We start from the raw sequence: 27982 nt of genomic DNA, 5'->3' as shown, positions 1-27982 counted from the left end.
GAAAAGTGTGCAGGAACAGTCACTGTGTATAATTCTCAACAATACTACTCAAACCCAGACATCACAAACTCGTGGGCGACTATGATTTCTGAAGCCACTGGAACTTGGATACAACAAATAATGACCTAACAGTGTTTGTCAGGAACCACTGCCTGGATTGGAAAATCCACACTCAAAGTCTTCAGTTACACTAAAAGCATTAGACAAAACTGAGATCTGAATAGAAAGCAGACAAAACAAACATGCTCAGGTTAAAGAGACGGATAATATTACTGGAACGGAAATTGCCGAGACACCATGAAACACTTCACTTCAGTGTTGTCATAAAAACCTCCTTTTAGCATATAAAGTAAAGCAGGATAATATATTTCTCTTAAGTTCAAATACAAGAATCCTTTAGACATAAAATTTTATTTGTACATGGGGTTTTTAACCAACTTGTAATATCCTACGTTGAATCTAACTGGTCTCCTTGAAAGAAATATAAGATGACACATGAATTGAAACAGAGCTCCCATTTTTTTCAACAGTAAGATACAGTCTACATTTTCAATCAAATATAGTGACCTCAAGGTGACTGACAATCCATTTAGCAGCCTACTACAATTATTGTGATGGTTCTGCTGTTCATCTTAAAATGACAAGTGGCCCAAGTTAGGAGCAAATTTATTATTCTTAGTTTATGATAATGGTGTCTGTTTATGAAAGGGAACAGTTTCTCCCATACATTTTTGTTGAACCTAACTTGAACCCTATGAGTTACTCAATGTTCGTTAAGCTCTGTATGAGAGAAACCACATGGTCCTGAAGCTGTCTTTTCTGGCCATTTTATTTACTACCACAGACTCTCCATCAAAGAACATATGGGCAAGAGTCACATGGAACAAAATGATAAGCATATATGAATGAGTCCCTTCCTATATATAGCATTTGATATGTGGACAACAGTTGCTGGTTAATTGGGGAGCCAGTCAGTGAAGGCCAGATGCGCTGGCTCCTGTAGGATTTACCAAGGATCTTGAATGACTAAGTTGGCCAAAAGGCACTAGACACAATGTAGATGAACTCTGAGAAAGGAATACAGGCAGAGAAGCAAATTTAAGCCAAAAGCATTCCTGAAAAATTGACGTCCTTTTAAGTAGTTCTACCCTTTTGGTACTAATGTTTTACCTTAGTTTTTTCTCATTATTTTTTCTTAACGATATTTTCATATATGAAATTATAAAGCATCTCAGTCGTAAACTGTTGGTTTAAAGAACGTGGCAACAACGTATCTTTAAATATTACTGCTTGAAAATGAAAACATTATTTATTAAGAATCTCAGACTTACATGTAGTAAATAAAATATTGCTAAGTATCCTAAATATTTGGTAGTCTTTCATTTTGTTTAGCTTAGGTCTAAGTGCACAAACTCCACTAAGTGGATAAAAAGAAAAAGAAAATATCTCCACAGATATAGTTTTAAAATGTTAAAACTTTTTTTTCTCTACCTAAGTGAACCCATGGCCGTCTTCATGATATCCTATATTGAAATACCTGAACAAGCTAGCTTATCACTCTTAATTTTCTTTCATAGTTCTCCATCAATAACGTCATTGTGCTTGGACCCACTCAAGACTTCAATGTCAATATTTTTCTTTTATAAAATCTTCTCTATACCTGACAGTGTTTGTCATTTCTATACTATAAGACAGGCAGCTCCATGCATTGAGATAACTCTCAGTTACTACCAAATACTCATTATCGGGTCTCAGATCTCTGGTCACCTGAGAAATGACCTGACATCACTGTGGTCAAATATCAGGAAGAAAATATTATAGAGTGAATTCTTAGGCAACCACAGTGAGTTTCTTGGCATCTTAGAAATGGTAAAGCTTTCTATAAAATATTTGGATTTACAATGCCACTTTCCGTGCTGCAAAGCTTGGTAGCAGAAAATAAAAACCAAGTTTTCTATCACTTTGGCTAAACTTAGCTCCCCCTTCTTCTCCCTGAGCCTCTATTGCCTGAAGACCAAACCGAAGTCCCAGACATACCTACTCAGATGCCATACCTCTGATCTTACATATCCCAGACCTTTAAGGAGTTACTACATATCTTAGTAAGCCAGATACTTAGAATGCTAGTTCTTTATAGGTTGAGTGTTGGAACATAACTCTAAAATCCTCCATGGATGACAATTGGTCCTCATTTTGGGTGTGATACACAGCAAGGAAGGCATATTTTTTCTTTCTAGAGAGATAGGAAGTATAGAAGAGTAAATGGTCTCCTTCATAGGTGCTCTGGTTGTTCACTTTGTCTAGGCACACACAGGATCAATGCACAAAGCTGCCTCAGATGCTAACGAGAAGATGCGCCAGTCCCATAAAATCCATCGAATCCCAGCAGACTCACTCCAGAGCTTTCAATATTTGGAATGAGGCTGTTATTACAGAACTTTAATGTTGTCAAGCTGTTATTTACAATCAAGCTCTCTCTCTCTCTCTCTCTCCTTCCTTCCTTCCTTCCTTCATTCTTTCTTTCTTCCCTTCTTTCTTTCCTTGATACAAAAGACAACACCATATTGATTTAAGCTCTTAACCATTCACCTTATCTGTACAGGTTGGCAAGTAATCTCTGTACAGTAGAACAAAATCACCTACTGATGCATAGAATGTCCCATCTGGTTAAAAATTGACATATAATTACTTTAGAAACTGCTAGCTTTTGTGGAGTTTTTTTTGCAGTAAATTGATAGCAAATTGTCTAAAGTAGTAAATTATGAATTTTGAAAGTATTACAGAGAGATCCAAGTTCATTCCCCAACTCGTAGCACTTTCTCCGCCTAGTAACAACTTGTTAGGATAATCAAACCGATAGTATGTTCTCTTCACTATTTTGCATATTTTTCAAAAGCCCATTCTTGTGTTAGATTAAAAATGGCATTATAAAAATCTACGGTTGCTCTCAAGAAATGTCTAATCAGGGATAGGTTAGGAGGAGGGAGTAATAATCTCCAGATTCCAGCAATTTTCTTTCATTCTTTGCTGACAGTATCAACTTGCTTTCCACCATATTATTGTCTCTGTGAGGCCTTTCGGAGAACTAAGATTAAAGAAATGGAGTTATGTGGTTTGAGACGAAACTGGTCGCAGAGGTATTTGAGGCACTGAGTTTGGGCAATGTAAACATCAGCCTGTGTAAACAGTCTAGACTTGGGCTCTGTATCAGAAAGAAGAACCATGTGCACTGTATACCTCGCAAAACACAATATAGTTCACCAAAAAGCATTTGGGAGGTAATTAGGAGGAGGAAACAGCTGAACGAACATGTAGTGAGATTAAAAAAAAATACGGACTTCTCTAAAGCAGAATATTCATGGCACCAGGTCGATTTGAAGTTATAGAATGAAATTATTGAATTAGCAACTGTAAATCATAGGAGAAGGAATTTCTAACAATAGTCAAACAGATTTCAAGGTCAGACATCAAAGTTTACAGACAGAAGTATTTCTAGACTAAGGGTTTGTAAGTAGACTATTTTCATTGTTGGCAGTTTGAAATGTCAGCCCTCTTGAGTTTATTACCCAATACTTGTCACTCTTACAGGCACATTTCCATATTCATAGGTACCACTGCCCTCTGCTTCATGCTCCAGTTATCCATGATGCTCTTACAGCAAGTCCTGGAGAGTACTCATTCTGGCAATGATGGATGGACTCTTGCTAATCTGGGCATTAGCAAATCAATCATGTAACTAGAACACAGTCAGAAACCATCCAATGGGAAGGTGAAATTCCTTCACCATTATATGACTCAATCGTTCCCTGGTATGGAAATACTGGCACAATCTGAATCAAAATTAGAAATAGATATATTGACATCAAGACATTCATCAGATTTCGGCACAGCTGTGGGCGTTTCTTTCCACTTTATGCTGCAAACGTAGCTTTCTCCCTTCACGGCACAGACGTCGAGATTGAGAAGAAAATCCCAGACAGTGGGAATGGAAGGGAATACTAACCTAGAATCATTCAAAGAGGTTGGAGGTGTTGGGCTGTTGGCACTGAGAACTCACTAAGGGTGAATCCCGTACAAGCTTCTACGTTGCGTTGATTAGTGGCACAATTCTAACTTATCTTAAAAACATTTTATGTCGCCACGTCCTTGGCTCTGTTGGTGTTTCTGAAACTGGACAACAGATGGAAGTAAGCAGGAAGAGTTTTAAGATGACCCTTGGGCTTTACTTTGCAACGTTTGTAACTTTTTAAAGGAGGCAAGGTATGCAAACTCTTAAGACTGAAACACGTTTTAAACTATCCTGTCACCAATTGCAAGCTCAAAAAAAAAAAAAAAAACAACCAGAAACATCGAAGCAATTTGTCTTTGTTATTGGTAAAATTAATTAAAAAATTTAAATACCACTTTGATAGGGTTGGCTTATATATACGTCAAATTAACATTAATTAAAACTAATAGAATATGAGTTTTCACAATGATAAGAATAAGTCAAAGGTAAATAATTCTGTGGTTAATTCCAGAAAGAAAAGACAGCTTCAAGGAAAAATAAAGCCACTGGCTATGGTTTTAGTGAGATGAAACACAGATCCATTCCTGTTATTTTCTAAAGTACATCTCGACTCTAGTCATTTTTCCTCTTGACAACATAAAAACATCATAAAAAAGAATGAGGCATCACCAATTTCTGGTGACTGATGGCATGAAACTCCAGGATGACTGTAGTTACCGGTCCATAATTATTTTGGAGTTATTGATCCATAAACATATATTCATTGCTGTAACTGCTTCGACGTAGGGGTGAGTGTGGTTAAGAGGGAAAATACACAACTTAGAATTTCTAGTTGCTTTGAAATGAAGCAAAACTCACAATTAATAATCACTCTTTATTTTCTACCACCAACAATTTTTTTATTTAGAAACGTTAAAACTAAATCTTAAGTTTTCTTGACTACATTTCTAAGGTATATTCAATAAATATGATTTATTTTTTCTTGTGACTCCTTATAAGAATTTGATAGAAAAATAGAACTAAAATGTGACCTTGGGCACCATGAGAAGCTGTGCTAAAAGTCTGAATCATTTGAATTGGAGCCTCAGAGGCATTTCCAGTCTCAGCTGGTAATGACAGCTTCTAATCTGCCTCAGTGAAATTTGGCTAAGTGACTTTCTCAGACTTTTCTCAAAGATCCATTTCATTTTACCTATTCCACTGCCATATTTACATGTTTCATTTTTCTCCAGGGAATGTCTCTTACACTTTTTCATCCATGGTCCTATTCTTGTCTTTCTGTCATTTGTGAAAAATATAAAAACGGCATTATTACACAATTTCCTACGGTAAGTCTAATGTTCACCCACTCACAGCCTTACCAGTGCAGCTTACGGGGTAAATGTAGCCTTATTAATAAGTCACATGGAATTCTTTGTTAGGTGTCCATTTTTAGGACTATGTCTTCCCCAGTGCAAATATAGAAGTATGAATCAGACTCCATATAAGTAGCAGCGAACAAAAATCATTTTTCCTATTCTTTTTTTAGTTAGCCTAGTCCTTTCTCCAGGCTGATAGTAATATGTGCTTAATTTTAAAACTCATCAATACTTCTTCTCATATACACAACTTCTTGACAAAAAATCCAACCAATCATCCACGATGGTGAGACCACCCTAGGAAAATTTTCTCTTTTGTTTGGAAGGGACTCGGGTGGACAGTACGGTTCTTTAAATACTAGTGACGATTCTGGGTTATTAAAATAGATTGGGGCAGGAAGAGAAAGACATGCCATTGCTCGTGGTCTAGTCAACCACAACTTTGTGGTTTGCATTACTTCAGGATGTACTACTTGGGCACACTCTTCATCACAGGCTCCTAGCAGTGTCCCTAGCAGGCACATTTCTTTTCCAATGGTTTCTCCCCATCCAGCTTTCCAGAACTTCTGCCGTTGACAGTGTCCGGGACCTGTGTCTTCTCTACACATTGTTCCATTCTCTTCATTATTAAGTCCAGAAGGGTTTCCACAGACTTCTCTACATTCTGTCCTGTTGCTGCGCTTGTTTCAAAGTATGGTATGCTAACATAGAGAAACAAACAAACAAACAAACAAAAACCCAGATTTTTCAAACTGACCTGTAAAATTATATACATGAATCATATATAACATGTTATTTTGAGGTACATATGCATCATAGAGAGATTGACTCTAACTAATTAACAAATGTATCATTTCATAAGGCTATTATGTCTTATTACTATCCAAAGTTCCACATTCTTCAAGAATATTGTTACCATCAATAAATACAGTCACCAGATTGTGACATTGTGAACTTTACTATATTTTTGAATACTGCAGATTGTAATATTCTTATACAAAACATTTTAAAGCAGATTTGGGGTTTATTTTTAAAAAGATTTTATTTTTATTTATTGGTGTATACATATCCATGTATGTACATGTGTGTGTATGTGTGTGTGTGTGCATATGCCTAAAGATGCCAGAAGAAGGTGTCAAAACCCCTGAAGCTAGAGTTACAGGTAGTTATAAGCCACCTGACATGGATGCTCAAAACCAAACCGGTTCTCTGAGATAGTGCCAAGTGTTCTTCATGACTAAGCCATCTTTGCAGTCCGACAGATGACGTTAATTAAGGACCAGGAAGTCTGCAACAAGATTTTGTCTCCTAGAAATGACAGGGAAACTATGTCCATGATACCTCAACAATATGGCTACCTAAATAAAAGCTGGGAAATGACAGCACCATTTGAAATGTCAGTGTGGACAGGAAATTGCAGGGGGGGGGCACCCATAGATGAAGAGCGATAGTTGATTAAGGACTGCTAAGAGAGGGAGAATTAGTCTTCCCCAGAGATGAGTACCCTAAATGGTTATCCAGTTCCGACAGGTCAGCCCCACTGCCTCTAATATACACACAGACAACACTAAACAAACTCAGCGGGTTGTGTTTATATACAGGGAAATGATGGAATTACGTTTTAAAGTTTTATTCTTTAAGAACAAAGATTTTGGCATAAATTTAAGTTGAGTGTGAGGGTTAACAGAAAGAGAGGTACCTAGGGAAAAGAGAACCACCCAGCCATTGTAAGGGACTTCTCAAGAGGAAGCAGTCTTACACAAGATTTAATGAGAATTTTTTTTTAAATGAGGATATCAGAGGAGATACTAGACACACAAGTGAATGCCATGCAATACACGGCTGGCAAAGAGATCCCAGTGGCAGTTTTTGTTGTGAAGTTGGAAACCTTGTTTGCTTGCTAGTTTGCTGGCTTGATTTCACTAAATAAACCCTGGTGAGTTCTTTCACGCTGTGCGGGAGACCATTAGAGGAGGCAGTCAGCAAGCTGAAGCCAAGGCATCCTCACTGCTTTAACACAGTTCAGTAAACAAAACCAGGAGGAGAAATGCCTAAACCAGGGGTTGGCAGCACCAAGACCACTTCATGGTCTGCAACACGGCTACCATTTTACTTCCCTCTGGCCAATCACCTAGAAATTGGTCTCAAAATGCCACATACATTGAATATAATACTCATAGGAATGTAAGCTGCTTTTATTTGGAATTAACAGCATCAAGAAGATCAAAACTTCAACGATCCAAATGAGCTCTTTCTGGCCGATGATACAACCGCTTAAAGATTAATAGTCACTGACAGATTCATGCCACCTGCGAGTACGTGGGCTGCTTTTGTCTGAGTTCATTTCCAGCTGCCAGCCAAGTCTACTTAGGAAGATGGCTGCATCAGATACTGTTCCTGTCTCACCTAAGGGACTGTTAAGTGAGAGGCAGTAAGCTCCATAGTTTACAATTATAAGCCTTGATCTAGATTCCTTGGACTAAATTTAGCTGTGCTTCTTAGTAGCTACTTAGTCTTCTACACAGTGCTTAATCATTCTATGACTCCCCTCTTATAAAAAGGTGGTGACTCCGGTATCACCTACACATGGCTATGAGGAGCACAATGAGCCAACGTCTAGCAACAATTGCAGATGCATGATAAAGACTCAATACATGTTAGATGTTCTTATTAATATGACTTCTGGAAGGTATGTGTGTGTGTGTTTAGGCTTGCTTGCTTGTGAGTGGAGTCATTGATTTATCTAGACTGGGTGACCAATGAACTTCATCTCTTTTGCCAGCACTGGGGTTGCAGCCCATTCCACCATAGCCAGCTATTATATGGGTGCTAGGGATTCAAACTGAGGTCCCCACTCTCCCCAGTGAGCCATCTCCCCTGCCTGGGAAGTCTTTTTTAATTCCCTGCTCTTTCTGATCCAAGGGGAGTCCTTCAGCTGTCTATTTCATGGCTCTGTTTCCCCCGTGTACGAGGTCAGATGGTTCCCAGTGAAACTGACTTACCCATATTTTTCAGCCAGCTCCTGGGCTTGCCGTTCGTTGACTTCCCTTTGGTCTGGTAGATCTGCCTTGTTGCCGATTAATACTATATCTGGGTTTTCACAGTAAGCATTTGCTTGTAGTTGGGCTTGGTTAAAAGAAAAAAAAAAAGCAAATGAAAGCAGTGATTTAGTCCCGAGCAAATGATGTCAAAGTACTGCTCCTACTCCAGATTCCTAACCCAATTGCTCCTCGCTGATCAGCTCAGTCATCTCTCCTCATAGTTTCTATATCTATAAAATGGAACCGATGCCTCACAAGTTTCGGATAGTGATGCTGAATGGAACACAGGAAACACCTGAACCAATACCTAAACATGCTCACCTATACCTGGGAGCTTACCCCTCTGACCCAAGTGGCTTCCTGTCATTGGTTCCTCAGATGCAAATATCAGGCTGGATCTAAACCTTTCACTTGCAGATGCTAGAACATGTTTTTCATGTACGTTCATTTGCTCCATTAGATGACGGCTCTGGTCCCCTCTCCTGACATCAAAGTGATGATCTATGGAATGAACAGTTCTTGAAAACCCTAAAATTCATGCAAAAACAAATTTAAGATAAAATCTTTTTTTTCTCTTTCTTGAGGCAAACATGTGTGTGTGTGTGTGTGTGTGTGTGTGAGAGAGAGAGAGAGACAGAGAGAGAGACAGAGAGAGACAGAGAGAGAGAGAATAGGAGATAGAGAAAACAAACAAAGGAAAAAATGAAAGCATGAAGTGGAAAGAAGAAAAGGAAAGGAGGAAGTGAGGGAAGGAAATGGTGGGAAAGAGAGACCACCTGTATCTTCCACGTCATTAAGGCCTGCTATATGTCACGTACCCAGGACAGGAAGAGGCACATAAAGATTTATCCTGCAGTATCAATGATCTGAGTGTTAGAAACTCAGGGGTTATTAGACATGCCAATTAATTATCTTAAATCCCAATAATATCTTCCGGGAGACTTGAGGGAGAGGACCATCTGCCTTGAAAAATGACAAACAAACCATACTCCGAAAGAAACTAATAATCTTATTAGTTCCTTGTCTCAAAAGAATCTAATCATGGTACCAGAATTTGGATAAGGACATACAACATTCAAAAGAAATAAAGACAGATCCTAGGGTAAACAGTAATTTGGAGAGGCAATTAAGAAAGTCGGGTTTTGTTGATATTTTCCCTATTGGCTGCAACTGGTTACTGAATTCACATTCAAAACACATACAAAAACTTTGCCTATTGCTATATTTAGTGCATCATTAATTTTACCTAGCTGTATTTGCTGCATTATTAATTGTGTATAATGTGTTTGTAAGTAGAAATGTAGCAATATAGACAGACGGATGTAGCAAGAGCCTGAACATACACCATGTGCCAGGGAAGGTGCAGAGTGTTACACTGGAACCAATAGGTGAAGCCTACTCTTTCTCAGTGCATGTATTCTGTGCTGGAAATAATAAAAGACACAAAAACCTGCACAGACGCTGGGTGGTAGCAGCGTCCAAATGAACAATACGGTGTTGAGAGAACAGAGAGTGATGACGAGAACTGCATTAGATAAAGGGGAAGCTCAGGAAAGGTCTCAGAAGAGAGAAATAAAGTCTCGGCATGTCTGGGGCGGGAAGGAAGTATCACAGGGATATCAACTTACAGAAGAGAAATCCAGGCAGATGGGACAGGAAGGGTGAGTATCTTTAGGAGGAAGTGGGTTTTGGTTCTCTGAGTGTGGCTGAGGGTCAGTAATTAGAGACTCGGGAAGAAGGAACAGTCAGGATTCAAGGTTTATATGGAGGTAGCTGAAGGGCTTTGACTTTCATTCCAAGCTTAATATAAAGTCATAGGCTCTGAGGGCTTCTGAGAAAGGAGCTAGGGACTGAGGCTGGACATTTCTCTATTTGAATTGCCTTCATGTTTGAACAACTTAATTACTGATTTTTTGCATATGTCATGTGTATGCACATATATACATATGGGTGTGTATATACATATAAGCATATATACATTCATATGGGTATATAGATGTATATGCACCAATATATGCTTTCCTTTAGAGATCAAAACTCAATGGCATCCTACTTTTTGGGTGTCATTTGTCTACTTGTTTCTTGAGATACCTTTGAGATCTAGTGAATCTAGTGGCTGTCCAGGGAGCCCTGGAGAAACTCCCATCTCCACGTCTCTAGCGCTGGGAGTAGACTACCACTATTGCCACCTTTGCACATGTCTGGGGATTGAACAGAGGTCCTCATGCATGCACAGCAAGCACTTCACTGATTGAGCATCCTACTCATTCCCCTTCAACAACATTTCATTCAAGTAAAACCTTGGGAGAGCTATGTGGTCCCTGCACCATGCCTTGTCAACATGGCCACCTATTCCTTGAAGCATTCCGAGTTTGGCTTGCACTTTCACCTGTGAGCTTCTCTGAGTGCTAGTGTCGCCTCCCAGGAAACACTGTAAATGTTCTCTCTGTCTTGCCTCTTCAAGTTTAACACCATGCATGCTTTCTTTTACCTTGTAAAAATTCTCGGGACTTACTGGACAAATGTAATTAATGTCTGCTTCACCACAATACTGAAAACTTTAGGGCTGCCTCTAAGGAAAGTGTCCAAGGAAAACAGAATTCCAACCCATGTTGCTTATTGACACAACACCCCTCTGAAGGTGACACAGGGCATACTCCGCTCACCTTCTCAGAGTTAATTTGTGACTGCGCTCCCACAAGGCAGGCAAGCAAAAAGAGTTGCAAAGTCCCAAACCAGCCATCCATGAGTATCACTAAGCCCACTTACTCATCCAGTTCCTGACATTCAGAAAGCTCTGTTGACTGGTGAGGTCAAACATTAGCAGGAAGCCCATGGCATCTCGGAAAAAGGCAGTGGTGAGACTCCGGAACCTGCCAACAAAGCACAGTGACTGGTTCTCAGCTTACAAACTCATACTCGCAGGACCAATAACAGTTTCCCAGACATCCATGCTGTCTCCACGGCAACCCCTTTCCTTACTCTATGGACATGTGACTAGGCCAGAAGATGGATTTAGGGCAGGGAGAGGGTATCTCCTTGCAGATTGTTTTTTTTTAAGACCCCTTTCAGGTTCTATGGGGCTATGGCACTGTTAGAGAATTCTATTTGGTCACTAACTTGCCACTCTGGTCTCTTGGAATCTTTTTCTTTTTTGACTGATGGCCTCCTCTGGGTCACAATTAAAATCTTAGCCCATTTATAGTGGACTTTAACTTAGACTTTTCTGATGTGGGATGTCCTTATGTATATATGTTGCTTTTATTGGTTGATGAATAAAGCTGTTTTAGTCAGTGACTTAGCGGAGTAAAGCTAGGTGGGAAATCCATACAGAGTTTAGATAGATAGATAGATAGATAGATAGATAGATAGATAGATAGATAGATAGACAGGAAAAGAGTAGGTGGAGTTGAAAAGATAGCATGTACTTGCTGAAGGAGAAAGATGTCAGAACATTATCGGTAAACCACAACCTCATGGAGATACATAGATTAGTATAAATGGGTTAATTTAAGATGCAAGAGCTATCTAGGAATATGCCTGAGCCATTGGTCAAACAGTGTTATAATTAGTATAGTTACTGTGTGATTATGTGGGACCAGGTGGGAAGGAAATTGCCATCTACAAATGATGACCAAACGTTTGGCAAGAATTTACAAATAAAGCCTGAGAAAGCTTAAATATAAGGATTCTAGACAGATAAGAACAGAGTCATGTATAGTTTTTTGGTAACCATCTTATTTCTCCAGTGGGCTCTGTTTGTTAGAGGCAAGCCAAGGCACAGCTCCTTTAAGAAAGGCTCTCTGGTTCAGCTTTAGCTGCAAAAAAACTTGCAGCTCTTTAAAGAGGCCTTGCCACCAAACACTTAAATGGTGTTAATGAGTAGTCAAAGGCATGCTTCTTGGTAGTGGTAATGACCTTAAAAATCCAGAGTTGTGGCAATAGACATGGCTCCCACCAGTACCTCCACCATGAAGCTAAGGAATGTGGTGAAATCAACTGCCAAAGTCATAGTTTTAATCTTAGTCATGTTGCTTAGCAGATTTGACTCATGTGTTCAGAAAAAGATAGAGAAATAAAGACAGATTCAGGCAAAAAAAATAAACAAACCTCTAAATGTTTTACAGTGTGTTTAAAAATATAAGTAGGCTTGAGGGAGGAAAGAAAAAGAATAGGAAAAGTTCTTTAAAAAAGAGATAGGTGGCGCACACTTTTAATCCCAGCACTTGGGAGGCAGAGGCAGGCAGATCTCTGTGAGTTCAAAGACAACCTGGTCTACAGAGTAAGTTCCAGGACAGCCAAAGATACACAAAGAAACCCTGTCTCAAAAAAAAATCAAAAATTTTAAAATAAAAGAAATAGAGTAAGAAAAATAAAAATTCACATAAAGATGGAAAATACACAGAGAATATCGATACTGCATGTTATTGTGTTGTCTTTGAATTGTTTGACTGTTGAGGAAGGAGCAACAGCTGCTAAAAGACATTTTATTATAAATGCTGCTGGATTAATCCAACTATATATTTTGAAAATGCCTTGACTTCAAATTTTAAGTCAGAAGATATGTTACTTTGGAGAAGAGATTTTGCTTTTGTTTCCATAGGACTGAGAGGTTGTGGATTCTTTCTTGGTTAGAAAAAAAATAAGGTTTGATCAAGGAAGACCCCCCTGAAAAATCTCCAATGGGAATGAATAGCCCAGATGATCCAATATTTCAGAGCACCTCTATTTCAGTTTCTTCTGAGTTCTGCATTCAGAACAGTTTCAAGGCTGTTGGCTAAGATGATCCAGCCTCATGGAACACTCCAGTCAGGATTTGACCACAATCTTAAACTTTCTTTGCATCCACATAAGATTACCAGCACCCACAATCAACAGAAAATAGCCTAGAAAACTACACCCATATTCTGAAAAAATAGGTTATAGATGTTATGGATGTTATGGTCAGGAAAAAGTTAAAGAAAATTAGATTCAAGGTTTTGTTTGAAAAAGAAAAAAAAAGACATTGCTGTGGGATAATGCTTTTGTACACTGTAAAGATTTGTCAGTCGTATTGGTTTAATAAAATGCTGATTGGCCAGTACTCAGGCAGGAAGTCTAGATGGGCCAACTACTCTAAGAGAATTCTGAGAAGAGGAAAGACAGGGATGCAATCACCAGCCAGATGCAGAAGAAGCAAGATAAGAATGCCTTTCTGAGAAAAAGTTCCAAGTCACATGGCTAAACATAGTCAATAATTAAGTCTTAGTTAATAATAAGCCTGAGTTAATAGGCCAAACAGTTTGTAATTAATATAAGCCTCTGTGTTTTCCTTTGGGAATGAATAGCCAGCCACAGGACCAGGAGGGGCAGAAACTTTCATCTACAAATGGTGCCCAATGTGGGTCTTGAACCTATGACCCTGAGATTAAGAGTTTCATGCTCTCCTGACTGAGTTATAAAAATATAGAGTATTTTCTCTGGATTTGTCAGATGCAAATGGACTAGGTATTACTGATGTATTTATTGCCTATATATTGTATATATTTTTCTTATATTAGTTATAGCCTTCTTTTTTATTTTAGACAAAAGAGGAAATGCAGTAATATTTCATTTGTATTTTAATAAGTAAAGCTTGTATGAAGATCAGAGAGTAAAACAGCCCCTTATAGACCAGGCAGTGGTGACATACACCTTTGATCCCAGTAGTCACACTAGTTTGCCATAGAAACTAGGCAGTAGTGGTGTATGCCTATAATCCCAAACCTAGAGAGGAATATAGCATGCAATGAGACAGCCCTCAGACAGTCTCATTCTGAAATTTCTGGAGAGAGGATCACCATTTCAGACTGAGGTAGAGTTAAGAGCCAGTGGCTTCCTGTTTTGTTTTTCTGACCTTCAGGTTGAACCCCAATATGTTTCTTGGGGTTTTTATTAATCGTGCTAGATTTTTCCAGTTTTCTTGCCTGTGCACAAAAGAAAAGCAGGCACATCATTAGGCTGAGAATGAGAACTTCTGTGAGCAAGCAAAGGAAGCCACAGCTCAGAAATAGAAGGGTTGATGTACTCTTTTTACCACACCCTTTGGGGTGAGACTCTCCCACAGGTGAGTGCGTGAATCATGAGGAAGAAGAAGATTATTGGGGGACTAAAAGAAGGACAAAGGAGAAACTCAGGAAGTGGGAAGAGAAAATGAGAATATTCATTTCCGGTGGAGGCGGTAAAGCAACTATTATACAAAGGCTAAAATGCACTCCCTGACTCCTCCCTTGTGTCTGCCCTGACTTCTTCAGTTAAATTCAAGGCAGGTCGAGACCCACAATGACATCAGCACTAGGCAAAACTGGAGAAGGCATGCATACACATAGCTTTGAAAAAGAGAAGAGAGAAGTATGACATTTGCTCTTCTCAGTGGCTTCCTAAATTTTTTGGTCTCTCATTTTAGTCTCCTTCCTAAATATTTCATGTTGGTTTTCTCAGCGTTCTATTCTGAACCCTTCCCATTTTATGCACAGACACTGTCATTTAGTCCCTTGGCTTAGCTGCAGCCTCTATGCTGAGCAACCCAAGACATATAGATAGCTTTTTGCTATCATTTGAATTCGTGCTTTAGAGATTTTTCCACATGGACAAAACTCAGGCATTTCTGGAATCACACATCCCAAGCTCAACTGCTGTCCTTCTGCCTTCTGTTTCTGGCCAGGGCATTCTCATCCTGTTGGGGCACAGTCCCTTCCCTTTTTCCTTCCTCACTGTCTATGCATCACTGTGGACACCACCTTCTTCACTGATGAGATCCACTCCTTATACTATCTCTTACTACCCAACATCGTTCATGCTCAATTACGGTCTTAGTAAGTTTACCATGTCCATTTTTGGGGACCCCTCATTTCTTCCTGTTGATTTTGTGATTCTTGCACTAACCATATTTTCATGGTTACACATGACTCTGAGGATAACACCAGCACTTGGGAGGCTAAGGCGGGAAGATCTCAGTGAGTTCAAGGCCAGCCTGGTCTACAAAGTAAGAGCCAGGACTGCCAAGACAGTTACACAGAGAAACTGCGTTTCAACACACACACACACACACACACACACACACACACACAAGGATAATACCAAAACACCCCACTAAAGCCGTCAAGGCTTTGCAGGATCATCACCACCCATCACCAGGCTTCATCTCTCACCTACTACCCGCAGGCATGCTAATCTTCTTTTAGTTCTGAAAAAGTTCACTGCCCCGACTCCCCCCCCCCCCCCCCCCCCCCCCCCCCCCCCCGGCTCTTTCACAAGCTGGTTGTTCTGTGGGTTGCCACCGTTAGTCTTTCCTCTTCCTCTGCCTGTCCTTTAGCTTGGATTACCTTCCCTCATGCATTGTGTATGAGTGTAAACAAACGCACCAGTGGAAACCCTGCTTCCTCCCGGAGCCTTCTGGGAACAGCCTCTTCCTGCAGGGCTCACTTACCACCTTCTGTCTTCTGACAGTTGTCCTGGGGCCATGCTGCTGAGATTGATTGTTTGTCCAATGCCTACACTAATGTGTAAGCTCCAAGGGAAAAGGTGCTGGGTTTCCAGTTCCGAATACAGTCTGTTTTCAGTGCCCAGAACATGCTATTCACTTACAAAGTGCATTTCAATATTAAGAAAATAAGAAAGAGATAGCGTGCAGTAAAAGATTCACTATTCTTCCAGATTCTAAATAGAAGAGAACAATTCTTTGAAGCATGGTGGAGGGGATGAATTAACCATTTCGTTTGCATGGCATTTCTGTAACACAGCGGTGTAGATTACAAAACCCAAAGGCATTACTCGCTTTTTTCCATGGAGTTCTGTCTTTGCCTGGGAGTTCTTAGAGATCACAGACATTCTATAGTAGTTCTCTCGGCTGAAAAGCTGTGCCCACAAAACTGTTTCTTATCATTGTGCTGATGTGGCTGAGAAAAGTGAGCACGTGTGTGTGTGTGTGTGTGTGTGTGTGTGTGTACACGTGTGTCTGGGGGACAAGCCCGTATGTTGTTTTCCTCATTGCCCACAGCAAATAGTGAAGTAGTTAACAGGCATGCTTTGTGTGGTCATCAGACTGAAGCAAATTTCTCTTCTCTGAGTGGCAGCACAGAAAGGACACGGTTGCTATGGGGCAGGCAGACACCCTGGACCATTCATCTCATCCTCTGATACCCTTCCTTCCCTTACTCCCTGGAAGAAACACACCTGGCATCCAGTTACACAGACGCCTTCCCCTTCCCATCTCATCCTAGTCGGCGACTCAGGTGGGCAAAGCTAAGATCATACAAAAAGCAACAGATCCCAGAATCAGGCACCTTGTTGTTCTTTAGCCCTTGAGGGGGCACAAGGGTTGATCCCTCTATGTGCACAATGGGTTGTGTATTTTCCTGCTTTCCCACCAGCGACTTTTATCAATTACCATTACCCTTACCTGGATTATACTGCCAGAAGCCCCAAGGCATTATCTTGTTGCTTAGCTACACCTTCTATCCACAGCATGCAAAAGTCTCCAGGGATGAATAAGCCAAGAGTTACTAAGGCAGTCCATCCCATTCCTTCCCAGCACAGCTGGATTAAGGGGACAGATGAGAGACGCCGGCCATCATGTGGGCCTGACATGTCGTGTGCAAGGACATATGGGGATCCGCCTTTTTTTTTCTCTCGTATTGCTTCCTCCAAGACGAATTGCACTGCTCTATAAAACATACATCTTTTTGACAACAAAACTGACATGTGAAAGGAGACTCTCACGAGGGACGCCTTCAGAAGAACCAGCCGTGTTGAAGGGTGTGTGTAAATGGAATTCACAGTCAAAAAAGCTAACCGAGAGGGCCCGGCACCTCTCCTGGCGTTTACACTCACTGAAAGCGAGAACATTTTGGATGCATTTCAAAAATATGGGTGTTTACCATGCATCAGCATTGTAAGACATATGATGGGGAATCGGGGGCAGGATGTCTTCCACATATCTCTGCTGTCACTCCCTTGCCACTTTTTTATTCAATCTGATAGTAGAGGATTTTTTTTTTATTAGACTTGGGTCTTTAACACTTGGAAACTGGGTCCCAAAGAGACATGTTTTCATTGAATAATGGAATGCCACCGCGAGCTCCGAGCGACCGAGGCTCCTCTATACTGTTTGTTATTGTGCCTTTGACAGCGGAGAGGATGCTGCGAGTCGAGGAAGCTCACAGCTTGCCTGGGATAAGATGGCCACAAGTGATTCAATAGAGAGCAGTTTAGGAATACTAGAGAATGTATCTCACTGAACGGTGGCGTAGCATTCGTTTGGTAGCGTGTTAGTGGCAGCGTATAGGAGCCCCTGGAGTTCAAAAGAAACTGGGGGTTTTTGGCTGTTTTCTCTGGGAAGGTAGAATTGGATCAAGGCTGGTGAAAGGAGAGCCTTGGGAGGGTGGGAAAGAAGTTAAAGGTTCTAGGACTGAAGCCATAGCTCAGTGGTTGGTGTGCTCCAAGCCCAAGTAGATGATTCTGGATCCCCTGAACCTTCTCAAAACCACACACAGCAGTGCGCATCTGTGATCTGGGTGCTCCTGACATGAGAGGGGAAGAAGGAACAGGAGGATCCCAAGAAGCTCATAGGCCGGCTGGCCTGGCATGAGACCCTACATTGTACAAGATGAAGACCTACATTCCAACACCCATGGCTGTTCTCTGATTTTCACCTGGATGTCATGGCCATGCATGCCACTGTCGCACACGTGGGCATGTATACATACATGTATATGCACACACTATACATCTGAAAAATACTTGCACATCATACACAGCATGCAGAGAGCTCAACTAAAAAAATATTCTAGCTATCAGGCAATGGTGCGAGCCAACTTTGAGTGAGAAAAGGCAGTCACCAAGCGTGTAACAAAGAATCTGGGACGGGGGAGAACACAAAGACAGGGAGGATGGCACACCTTTTCTTCAACTCTGTCTGTGATCAGCTCTTGCTGCAGTGCTAATTTCCCATCTTTACTGGGGTAAATCTGGAGAGATTTCGCCCCACTAGGAAGTATGAAGGCAGATTTGCCCACTTCTGATTGACTGTTCGGATCTGCACTAGCTCTACAGTTCTAGCGTGCAGCGTGAACTAGAAATCATGGACTTTCATTTCTTTTGACAAATCTCCATTCATCATTTTGTTTTGTTTGTTTGGGTTGAGACAAAGTTGCTCTCATTTTGTAGCCCTGACTGGCTGCAAACTTGCCACAATCCTCCTGTCTCAGTCTCCTGGGTACTAGGATGTAGGCATGAACCACACACTGGGCATAGCTATCTATTTTAAAATTGGTGGAAAAGCTGGATACCATTTATGTTTGAGGTTCATATACATCATTCACTTTTCAATGCTTTCTAAGTTACAGGGAGCTAGAAATAGAGGAATTCCCGTTACCGCTCTTGTCCAGCAGTGTCCCAAAGCTGCAGGTGCACCTTAAACGCTTTCCCTGAAGGTCCATCCGCTCCCTGTGTGTTGTAAACCTGAAAAACACAGTCCTCCCACGTTAATATTGCTTCGGAATTTGTCAACACTGTAGTTCTCTGGGTTCGCTCAGAATGTTTTCGTTGATTACTATAATCAAAGTTCATAGTGCAGAATAAACACTTGCTTTATTTTCCCCCAAGTATCACACAGATCTCACTTTCAAATGTCAAGTACAGTATGATTTTCAACACAGCGTAAGCATACTGCAAACTTAAATTAGACACCTTCTGTCATTCCCTCATGGAGGCAGCAGACATCAGATTAGGACGAAAGCCGTAGGTTCAAACAACCAACTTTTCATTTAAACGTCTGAGTCTAAATTTTTTATATTGACAAATTGAGACCATAATCCTTTTCTATTTTACAGTTGCAATATACTATGGAATTAGTTGTAATATACAAATGAAATTACAAATGGAAAAATCATTTTAATCAAAATGTGTTTGCCAAGTGCCTGCCTCTCTTTTAGCATAGAACTGCCTTTCAAAATGACTTAGGTAGTAAGTGTGCACAGAGTTTCTCAGTGGGGTCAGTTGGGACACTTCAGCCTCTGCCTTTCAGCCTCTTCCTTGGAGGGCCTTTGCAGAAAATGTTCATGATTTAGAGAAAGTGTTCTACAGGCACAGTTTTTTTTTTTTTACAAGATTTCTTCCTAGGTCGGTAGGCATTGCTGAGGGAAGAAGTCAGAGGAATCCTGGAGTTGCTCGAAGCAAAGCTGCCCAGAGTCTATTGGCTCTCAGTTGAGGGAGAGGCCGCGATTCAACTTTTCAGGCAGTGGCTCTCCACCAAGCATTTCCCGTGGGGATTTGTGACATCAACTGGAAGGCACAGTGATCTTGGCAGTCAGGACTACCATGGGTGGCAGGAAATCTGGCTAAGCTTCTGTGCCTATGCTGCCTGCCTCCCGTGTCACAATATCCTCCTTCCTGTCATTAGTGTCTAGCATGGGAGACGGAAGTGATGTTGTGATTCTCACTTACGCTCCCTTCTCCTGGAAAATAGCATGGATGGGTCTCACATTCTGTTCCCAACGAGCCAGTGATTGATGGCTGAGGCTACACAGAAATAAAAATGCAGCAAGAACTTACAAATCTCATGTTTCCAGCTATTTGCCAATCATACTTTTTAACCTCTTTGTTAGGAGTAAGGGAATGAATCCTTCAACTTTCTAAGAAATTCACTTCTGCCCAATGAATTAATATTTCTGGTACTTTAACACATCAAAATGTGAAAGCGTCCTTAGGAACTCATAGAAAACATAACATCCACAAATTCAACAACACATTTATTTTAGTTGCCTTGTGTGCTTTTTGAAGACAGATAGTGTCACTCAATATTTTCCTATCAAAATGTTACTGGTAGTTGCAAATGTCATAAATAATATTCTGCAGTTATGAGTTTCATGTGATTAAAAGAAACAGACACTTTGAAGTGCAATGAACACAATTTCACCAATTCTTATTTGACACAAGAGAATGGGTAGTAAGGTTAAGGGCATGGTTAAAAACTTACCACACGTTTTTCCCGAAAATCTATTCCCACCGTAGTGATGAATTTGGGATTGAATTTATTGTCTGTGTATCTGTAAAGAAACGTGGTCTTCCCTACTCCTGAGTCTCCAAGGGCCAGGAGTTTAATCAGATAATCATAATCTCCATCAGTCATAGTGATGGTCTTGGCAGGCCTGCAGAGGAGAAGAGCAAATACGATACAGCAAAAGTTGATTTTCTTGTCTGCTATCAGAATACGATGTGCACCTAATTAATTACATCAACACCAAATGCCTCTATTGTGCCTAAATCCTGAAATAACTCGGTCAAAGCAGCTTCAGGTGTGAGGGCACGCCTCCCATTTGTCACTTCACATCAGGCAGTTGCAAAATAGACATTGGCACTACAGTAATAGAAGTTTAAAAAGGCAAGGACGTTTGTTTCCAAAACCAAGACTCCAGAGGATTAGAGGTGCGGCGCTGCGGAGAAGAGGGAGACGCAAGAACAGAAACTCCGCTGGGAAATGAAGCAGCGCAGGCAGAAAGCGACTGCCGCTGTACACAGAATGAAGAAGTCGGAGTGGCTTGCATCTAAGAATAAAGGAGACGCTGTCTATTTTATCCATACACAGTATTCATTTTTGATCTTAAGAATTGAACAACTAGCATGATGCCCCTGAAGACACTGATGTGAAACCCGCCCCAAACAAGGAAAGCCTCAGTTCTCTGAGAGTCTACGTAGAGTTGTACAGCGCCAGTTTCCAGACCTCAAGAAGGAGGCGGGGTTTCAGCGATTCCCATACTATGCCTCCTCCCAGGGTGAGCGATGTCACCCATCCTTTCTTCCAGGGCACAGACCCCCTCCACCCCTGAAGCTGTGATGACTGTGGTTTGAACCAGCCCTAAGCTAAATGCAAATGCATCTGCAGGGCTATTTCCAAGGTGAGGGCACATTCATCTGAATGACACTATCCTCTATTGTTGTGAAGTTCCCACAATGATTTGAGGTTTGCTACAAACTTCTGACTCATAGGCCACAGGAATGTTTGTTCTATCTTACAACAAAGAGGGAGGCCTCAGAAGACGTTGCCAACATGGAAAACGTTGTTCTATTATGTGAGAAGATTTTCCCATTTATGAAGACCCAGGAGCCACTGTAGTCTTTAAGACGGCCTATTCTGCAATGATTAAAATTACATTTCAAAAACAGCCTATTAGATGAGCTAAAACATTCTTATAATTTCCGAAAATCTAAAAATGGCCTGGTGATATAGGCCTACAATCCCAGTTGTTTGGGAGGCTTGAGGCAGGAGGATCGCGACTTTATTTCCTCCTGGGCAACTTCACCTGACCATGTTACAAAATAAGGAAGGGAACAGGGACATAGCTGTGTGCATGTCACACATATGCATGCATGTGTGAGAAGCTGGGTTCCATCCACAACACCATTTAGCAACCGAATAGAAGAGGATGCACACAGTTTATGTGTCTATAATCGTAATTCAAAATGCTTTTATTTTGTCATTTTAAGTAGTAGTGCAGGATAAAAAAAAAAAACTCTATGTCCTTGGGTAAAACAGCTGATGAAGATAATGAGCTACTCATCAAATAATTAACAATTATTAAACTGCTTTGGAAAGTTGCATCTTTTTAAATATAACTAGTTCCTTAATTTGAACCATATTGTTTTTGCTAAATAGGGCTAAATTGATTATGGGCATGTGCTTCTTTCATTAAGGAATCCTTTTTGAGATAGGATAATTCATATTGTTGTCCTCAAACATTCCTCCCTAGCAATTTGCCTTCATCCCTGAGTAGATGTTGTCGAGTCTTCTGACTGTAAAGGCTTCACTTTCTTTTTAAACTATCTAGACAAAATCTGATCACGGCTTAGGAAGCAAGTGCACCCATCAGCAGCTCGCCATCCTCAATGAAAGGGCACAGATAACCATAGACTCCGGGCTTCCCTTGGAGATGCCTTCTGTAAGTGACTGCCTATGCCTATCAACGCGTAACTTGATGGCTTTAAATGGTTGAACCTGCTGCTCTTCTTAGTCTTTGAGTCACACTGGTGCCCAGGCAGAATGATGCTCCCTACTGGAGGCCCCCATTACCACCTCTCCATCTTCTCTGTAAGTATCATTTTACTACTAGCCTCTTCATTTTTTTTTTTTGGAAAAAGAAAGACTTAAATTTATTCTTTTTTTATTTTTTATTAATATTTTATTTATTTATTAAAGATTTCTGTCTCTTCCCCACCGCCACCTCCCATTTCCCTCCCCCAATCAATAGAATAAATTTATTCTAAGATAAAGTTGAGGACTGCCACAGTCTTTCCTAGGTCTAAGCCATAGAAGGACAAAACTGGAGCTACTGACTGCCTGAATAGAAAGTAAAGTTGGAAGGTACCTTGGTTCCCTGAAAAAAAAAAAAAAAAGAAGAAAGAAAAGGGTGGAGTTAAAGGGGTCTGTCAGCATGATCTAAATTTTTATTCAAGTTTCCTATATTATTTCCCCTTATTGCTGATAGTCACAAGAGAGACTAAATCTCAACAAATACATTAAAATCCATCAGCATATGAGTGTTGAGTACAAAGATGAATCTCAAAAAGATATACTTCACAGTCTAGCTTTTGGCAAAGCTTGGACTTTTATTTAAAAAGTGCATTTAAAAGGCGAGAATGAATGCAAGGGGAGCTGGGGATGCAGCTCAATTGGTCAGAGGCTTGCATGGTAGGAATGGGTTCATTCTCAAGCCCTGTATAACATTGGCTGCAATTGTACATGCTTGTAATACCAGCACTGGGAAGGTAGGGTTGTAAAGATCAGAAGTTCAAGACCATTTTGGGCAGTGTAGTAAGTTTGAGGCTGGCCTGGGATATAAAGGACCCTGTCTCAAAAACAAAATTAATTTAAAATAAAACCACAAGAACCAAACAAGAAAATTACAACATAGAGTTCCAGACTAAAACACAATTCTTAAATGCTTGGAATCATCAATGTGCTTGTAATTCAAACCAGTAGTCTTCGTGAGCTATGGGATTCAGCGGGTCTTAGAGAAAGGCTAACTACCAAGCGGTCTTACAGCACAGCAAGGACCCAGACTGGGTGAGAACCAGAAAACCCCTGCATGGGAGTTTACTTCCCATTTATACTACGAAGCTCTTAACCACTTGCCAACTACATGACACAGCATGTGTTCCTGACTGGTAGCCAGGGTATCCTCTCTTCATTGTATACATCCAGCCTGGGGCAATACCAGGGCTGCCTCCAATCAAGATCTAATCTTGACTGAGCAGTACCAGCTACCAGGGAACAGTTTTGCTCTGGACTTCATCGACTCTGCTCTCTATAAATAGAGTGCTGAATACACTGTGGCATTTGACACAAACACCATACAAAATAATAACTAAAAGCCTGGCACTGTGACAGCATTTACTTAGTGCTCCCGATGTGCTCTTTGATCTATTAAATTAAGAATTAGAAGGCTTATTTTAAAGTTTCTCTTAAAAATAGTAATTTTTTAAATTTAAATTTATTTGTACATTTTTTTTATCTGTACCTCGAAGATGTGTTTGATTCACATCTCTTTTTATTCCCACATTATTTTCTGAGTCCTAAAATGACTGATGTAGATGGGCTTTCCCTGTCAGTTAAACACAGCAGCACAAAGAAAAGAAAAGCCTTGGTAAGATCGCCTTTTCCGAGAAATGGGATAGAAATTTATCTGGAAAGGATCAAAAAGCTGACATGTTTTAACAACATTGTTTATTTTCCTGTACTAAGATTGGGAATCTTGTCATTTCTTGGTTGTACTGTTCTGAAAAGGACAAAAAGCCAGAAGACTGTAATGCTTTCCAGAACATGTCTGCTTCTTGGTATTTATCACAATGTCACAGCTATGCCACAGAGCCAGAGATACAGATACAGAGAGATACAGAAGATGGGGTGCTGTGCTCAGAGCCCTTCATGGGACAGCAAGAGGAAGGAAGTGGAGGCAAAGATCTAAATACATCACTCTCCCGGCTTCTGCAGAGTCTGAAAGTCAGCAATAAATGCAATAAATGCATATAATCGCTGGGACCTCAGTGTTCAGATGGGAAGTCACACCAGAGAGCACGCTGGACTTGCAGGACAGACCACTGATCATCAACTGAGCCAAACGCCCACAAGACTTTCCCTCATTTGTTACAATTAGAAACAGACTAGGATAGTCTCCACCCCAAGTCAATAAAACAGCTTTCCAACAGACAGACCACTATTTAAAAAAAAAAAAATAGAAATACAGAGTTGTGGAGCCCAATCCCATTGGATACATCTCCAAAACACTCCTGTACCCAAGGTTCAGGGAACATTGTGAGGTGTGGGGGACAATCAGGAGATTTGATATGAGATTGTGTCTCGTGTTAACATCAGAAGCCACACCCACAAAGTCTCACCAAGATGGAAGCCCAAATGTGAGCTGAACAAGGATGACACCAATCAACAGGTCAAATTAGACTAGGAAAGCCCACAAGGCTTCAACCTTACACACAGAACCATAGGCCATTGAGTAAAGTTGGGAGCAAGAGAGGTGGTCTCCTTTAGATAAAAAAGAGTATACCAAATGCCAGTCTAAAGAATTTTGAAGACATACATTCAAGTAATACATACAGACTCAGTGAGCTGTAATTAGGGATATATGTATATATGAATTCAATAAAAAATTATGAAAAGGAGACCATGAATTTGTTTGTTTTTGTTTTTCAAGACAGGGTTTCTCTATAGCTTGGGGCCTGTCCTGGAACTTGCTCTGTAGACCAGGCTGGCCTCAAACTCAAAGAGAACCAGCTGCCTCTGCCTCCTGAGTGCTCATATTAAAGGCATGTGTCACTCAGCCCAGTGAGGCCTGAATTTTAAGGAAAGCAAAGAAATTAAATTAGAATCTCAAAACTAAGCAAAAAACGGGGGACATTCTATCTCTAAAGAAAAAAACTCTTGCATTTAATTGACAAAAAAAATAAACATAAAGTTTGAATTTTAAGAGAAAAAGCTCAAAGAAATAGAAACTGTTGGGCAGAGAGAAGGTAGAGATGCTGTGCTTGTGTAGGGGAGGATATTCCTCCTCGGAGGGGCCAGGGCCATGAACTCCTGGAACATCCTGTCTGACACTGCCCCCAATCTCTTGTCTCTACTCCTAGTGTCCACTGCTCTTGTTCACCCTAATTTCATTCATCCTTTCCTTCCTTTCTTTTTTGAGAATTTCACATATGAATACTGTATTTATACCATTTTCCCCCCTCTACTTTATCTAACTCTTTGCATGTCCCAAACTGTCTCTGAAATTGATAACATCTTATTTTATTACTATTATATATAAATGTATGCATACACATATATGTAAAGCAAAACTATTACAGATAAGTTACTTATGCATGTACACATATTTATACACATACATATATACAGCCTGCTGAGTCCATTTTGTGTTGCTTACACACACATACATACACACACAGTCTTCACTTAAAAATAAAAAACAATCTAAAATTCTTTTTAGCTCTTAAAATCTTCTCGTCTCCTTTTCTGTAGGGTTTCCTGAGACTTTAGGAGAGGGGCTTGATGGGACACCCCATTCAGGACTGAGTGTCCTAAGGTCTCTCACCCTTTACATGTTATCCAGCTGTGGTTCTCTGTATTTGTTCCCACCCACTCTAGGAGGAAGCGGCCCTGATGATAATTCTTCCCCAGATTGAATATTTAATCTTAAGAGAACTATTTTGAGATCCTTGGAAGACAAAGCTCCAAAGTCCTGCATGTTTTAAAGATATGATTTGTGTTCACACAAAATCTAGCAAGTAGACTTAAAATAAGGTGGGGGTCGGCAAAAAGGACTCCTTCGGGGGAGCATTTATTTATTTATTCATCTAAAACACATTCTTTGTATCTCTCGTTTGCATAGTTCCAAGGAAACATCTAACACATACTCACTAGCACCTCTTGTTTGCACGGTGCCAAGAAAGTACTCCTTGCGTTTCTACTGGGGGACTTACGGTGACTAGAATCAGGGGGTTTACTCGTATACTTATGGGTAAAATTTCTGGCCTGTCTACCAAATAACAATCTCAAGAAGGCTTTAACAAGCTGTGACCTTGTGACTTGAACTTATTCAATTCATAAAGAACATTCTATTTTTGAGAGTATATTAAATATTCTCAAGGTGCTTTGGGAATTTTGAAACAGGAAGCAAATAAAGCAAGCATAATATTGTTTACACTCAGTGTAGATCATTTCAAATAAGGCTGTCGAGGATTGACAGTCATTTAATCTTTCTTCCCTGCCCTGTATTTGATTGGCTGTGTGGGGCTATGTTGACCTGTGAAACTCTCATAGACTGTGCTTCGCTTCCTGAATGATAGCCCAAAAGGGGTTCTAACCAATTGATCTTGAAAAATTAATTTCCAGAATGTCAAATTATGGATGGCCGGAACAACTGGTATCTAGCCTATGAACTAATGGAACAGAAATACGTTTTGAGGGAGAAGTCCCTTGTAAAAGATACTTTTTATTTAGTGGATTCTATAGCATTATTTTAATGCTAGAACGGTTTATCACAATTCATTTTCACTTCAGCTTAAAAACTACTTAGGATTAATGAACATGAGCTTATATCAAAGGTTCAAACTTAAATATACATCAATTTAAGGGAATCACATTGACTTAATCTAAAGAGGAGTGAATTTGTTGTCTATTTGATAAAAGTAAATGGGTGTATTTTATTTTATCTGAGATAAAGGGCTATAATATAATAAACTAATAATTAATTGAGATCTGCAACTTGGTCTATACTTGCAGTAAAGGCTAGAAATTCCAACAGAGAGACTTAACAAGCATATATATTTATATTAACGTGTCATGCTTATTTGTAGATACTAAACTCATTTGCAAGTTATTGGTTTTCACTCTATCAGTTACTTTTTCTGCATAGATTCGCTATTCTGGTTTAGTTTTATAGCATTGTGTTGGTGAGATGTCAATTTAAAACAAACCAGACTACAATCATTCAAGAAGAGAAAACTTTAATGAAGTTTTTTTTCTCTCTCTCTCTCAGACTGCAGGCACATCTGTGGAGAACTTTCTTGGCTAGTGATTAATATTGGATGGCCCAAGCCACTCTGGGTGATATTATCCCTGGTCAGATGGTCCTAGATGGTATGAGAACACAAGGTGAGCAAGCCATGGAGAACAAGCCAGCAGGCAGTGTTCCTCCATGGTCTCTGTATAAGTTCCTGCATCCAGGTTCCCACCTCTATCTCCTGCCCTGACTTCCCTACATGATGGACCGTTACTTGAAAGCTTAAGATAAAATTAGCCCTTTCCTTTCCAAGCTGCTTCTAGATATGGCGTTCATCACAGCAATAGAAAGGACATATTTTGAAATTATATCCTCTTACTGTCTTAGTTAGGTTTCTATGGCTGTGAAGTGACACCGTGATCATGGCAACTCTGATCAAGGAAAGCATTTTATTGGGGCTGGCTTACAGTTCAGAGGTTTAGTCCATTACCATCACCATGGAAAGCATGGCGGTGTACAGGCAGATGCGGTGCAGGAGAGGCATCTGAG

The 27982-nt window shown here is 40.3% G+C and overlaps 1 protein-coding gene across 3 annotated transcripts in view; it reads right to left on the bottom strand.

Moving 5' to 3' along the window:
• Positions 1-392: 392 nt before the first annotated feature.
• Positions 393-27982, bottom strand: part of Rab27b (RAB27B, member RAS oncogene family) — a 145497-nt gene continuing 117907 nt past the window's right edge. For all 3 annotated transcript variants that reach the window (XM_050121704.1, XM_050121705.1, XM_050121706.1), the window contains 5 exons: positions 20404-20575; positions 18802-18887; positions 11178-11281; positions 8370-8493; positions 393-6068 (listed from right to left, as the gene is read on the bottom strand). In XM_050121704.1, the coding sequence (XP_049977661.1) occupies positions 5879-6068; positions 8370-8493; positions 11178-11281; positions 18802-18887; positions 20404-20575 (676 nt within the window). In that variant the 3' untranslated portion in view covers positions 393-5878. The remainder of the gene's footprint in view (positions 6069-8369; positions 8494-11177; positions 11282-18801; positions 18888-20403; positions 20576-27982) is intronic.

The sequence above is a fragment of the Alexandromys fortis genome, unplaced genomic scaffold (assembly GCF_014885135.2).
Source record: "Alexandromys fortis isolate MF-2015 unplaced genomic scaffold, M_Fortis_MF-2015_v1.1 scaffold_202, whole genome shotgun sequence".
Classification (NCBI taxonomy): domain Eukaryota; kingdom Metazoa; phylum Chordata; class Mammalia; order Rodentia; family Cricetidae; genus Alexandromys; species Alexandromys fortis.
This window is presented reverse-complemented; position numbering and strand designations above follow the sequence as displayed.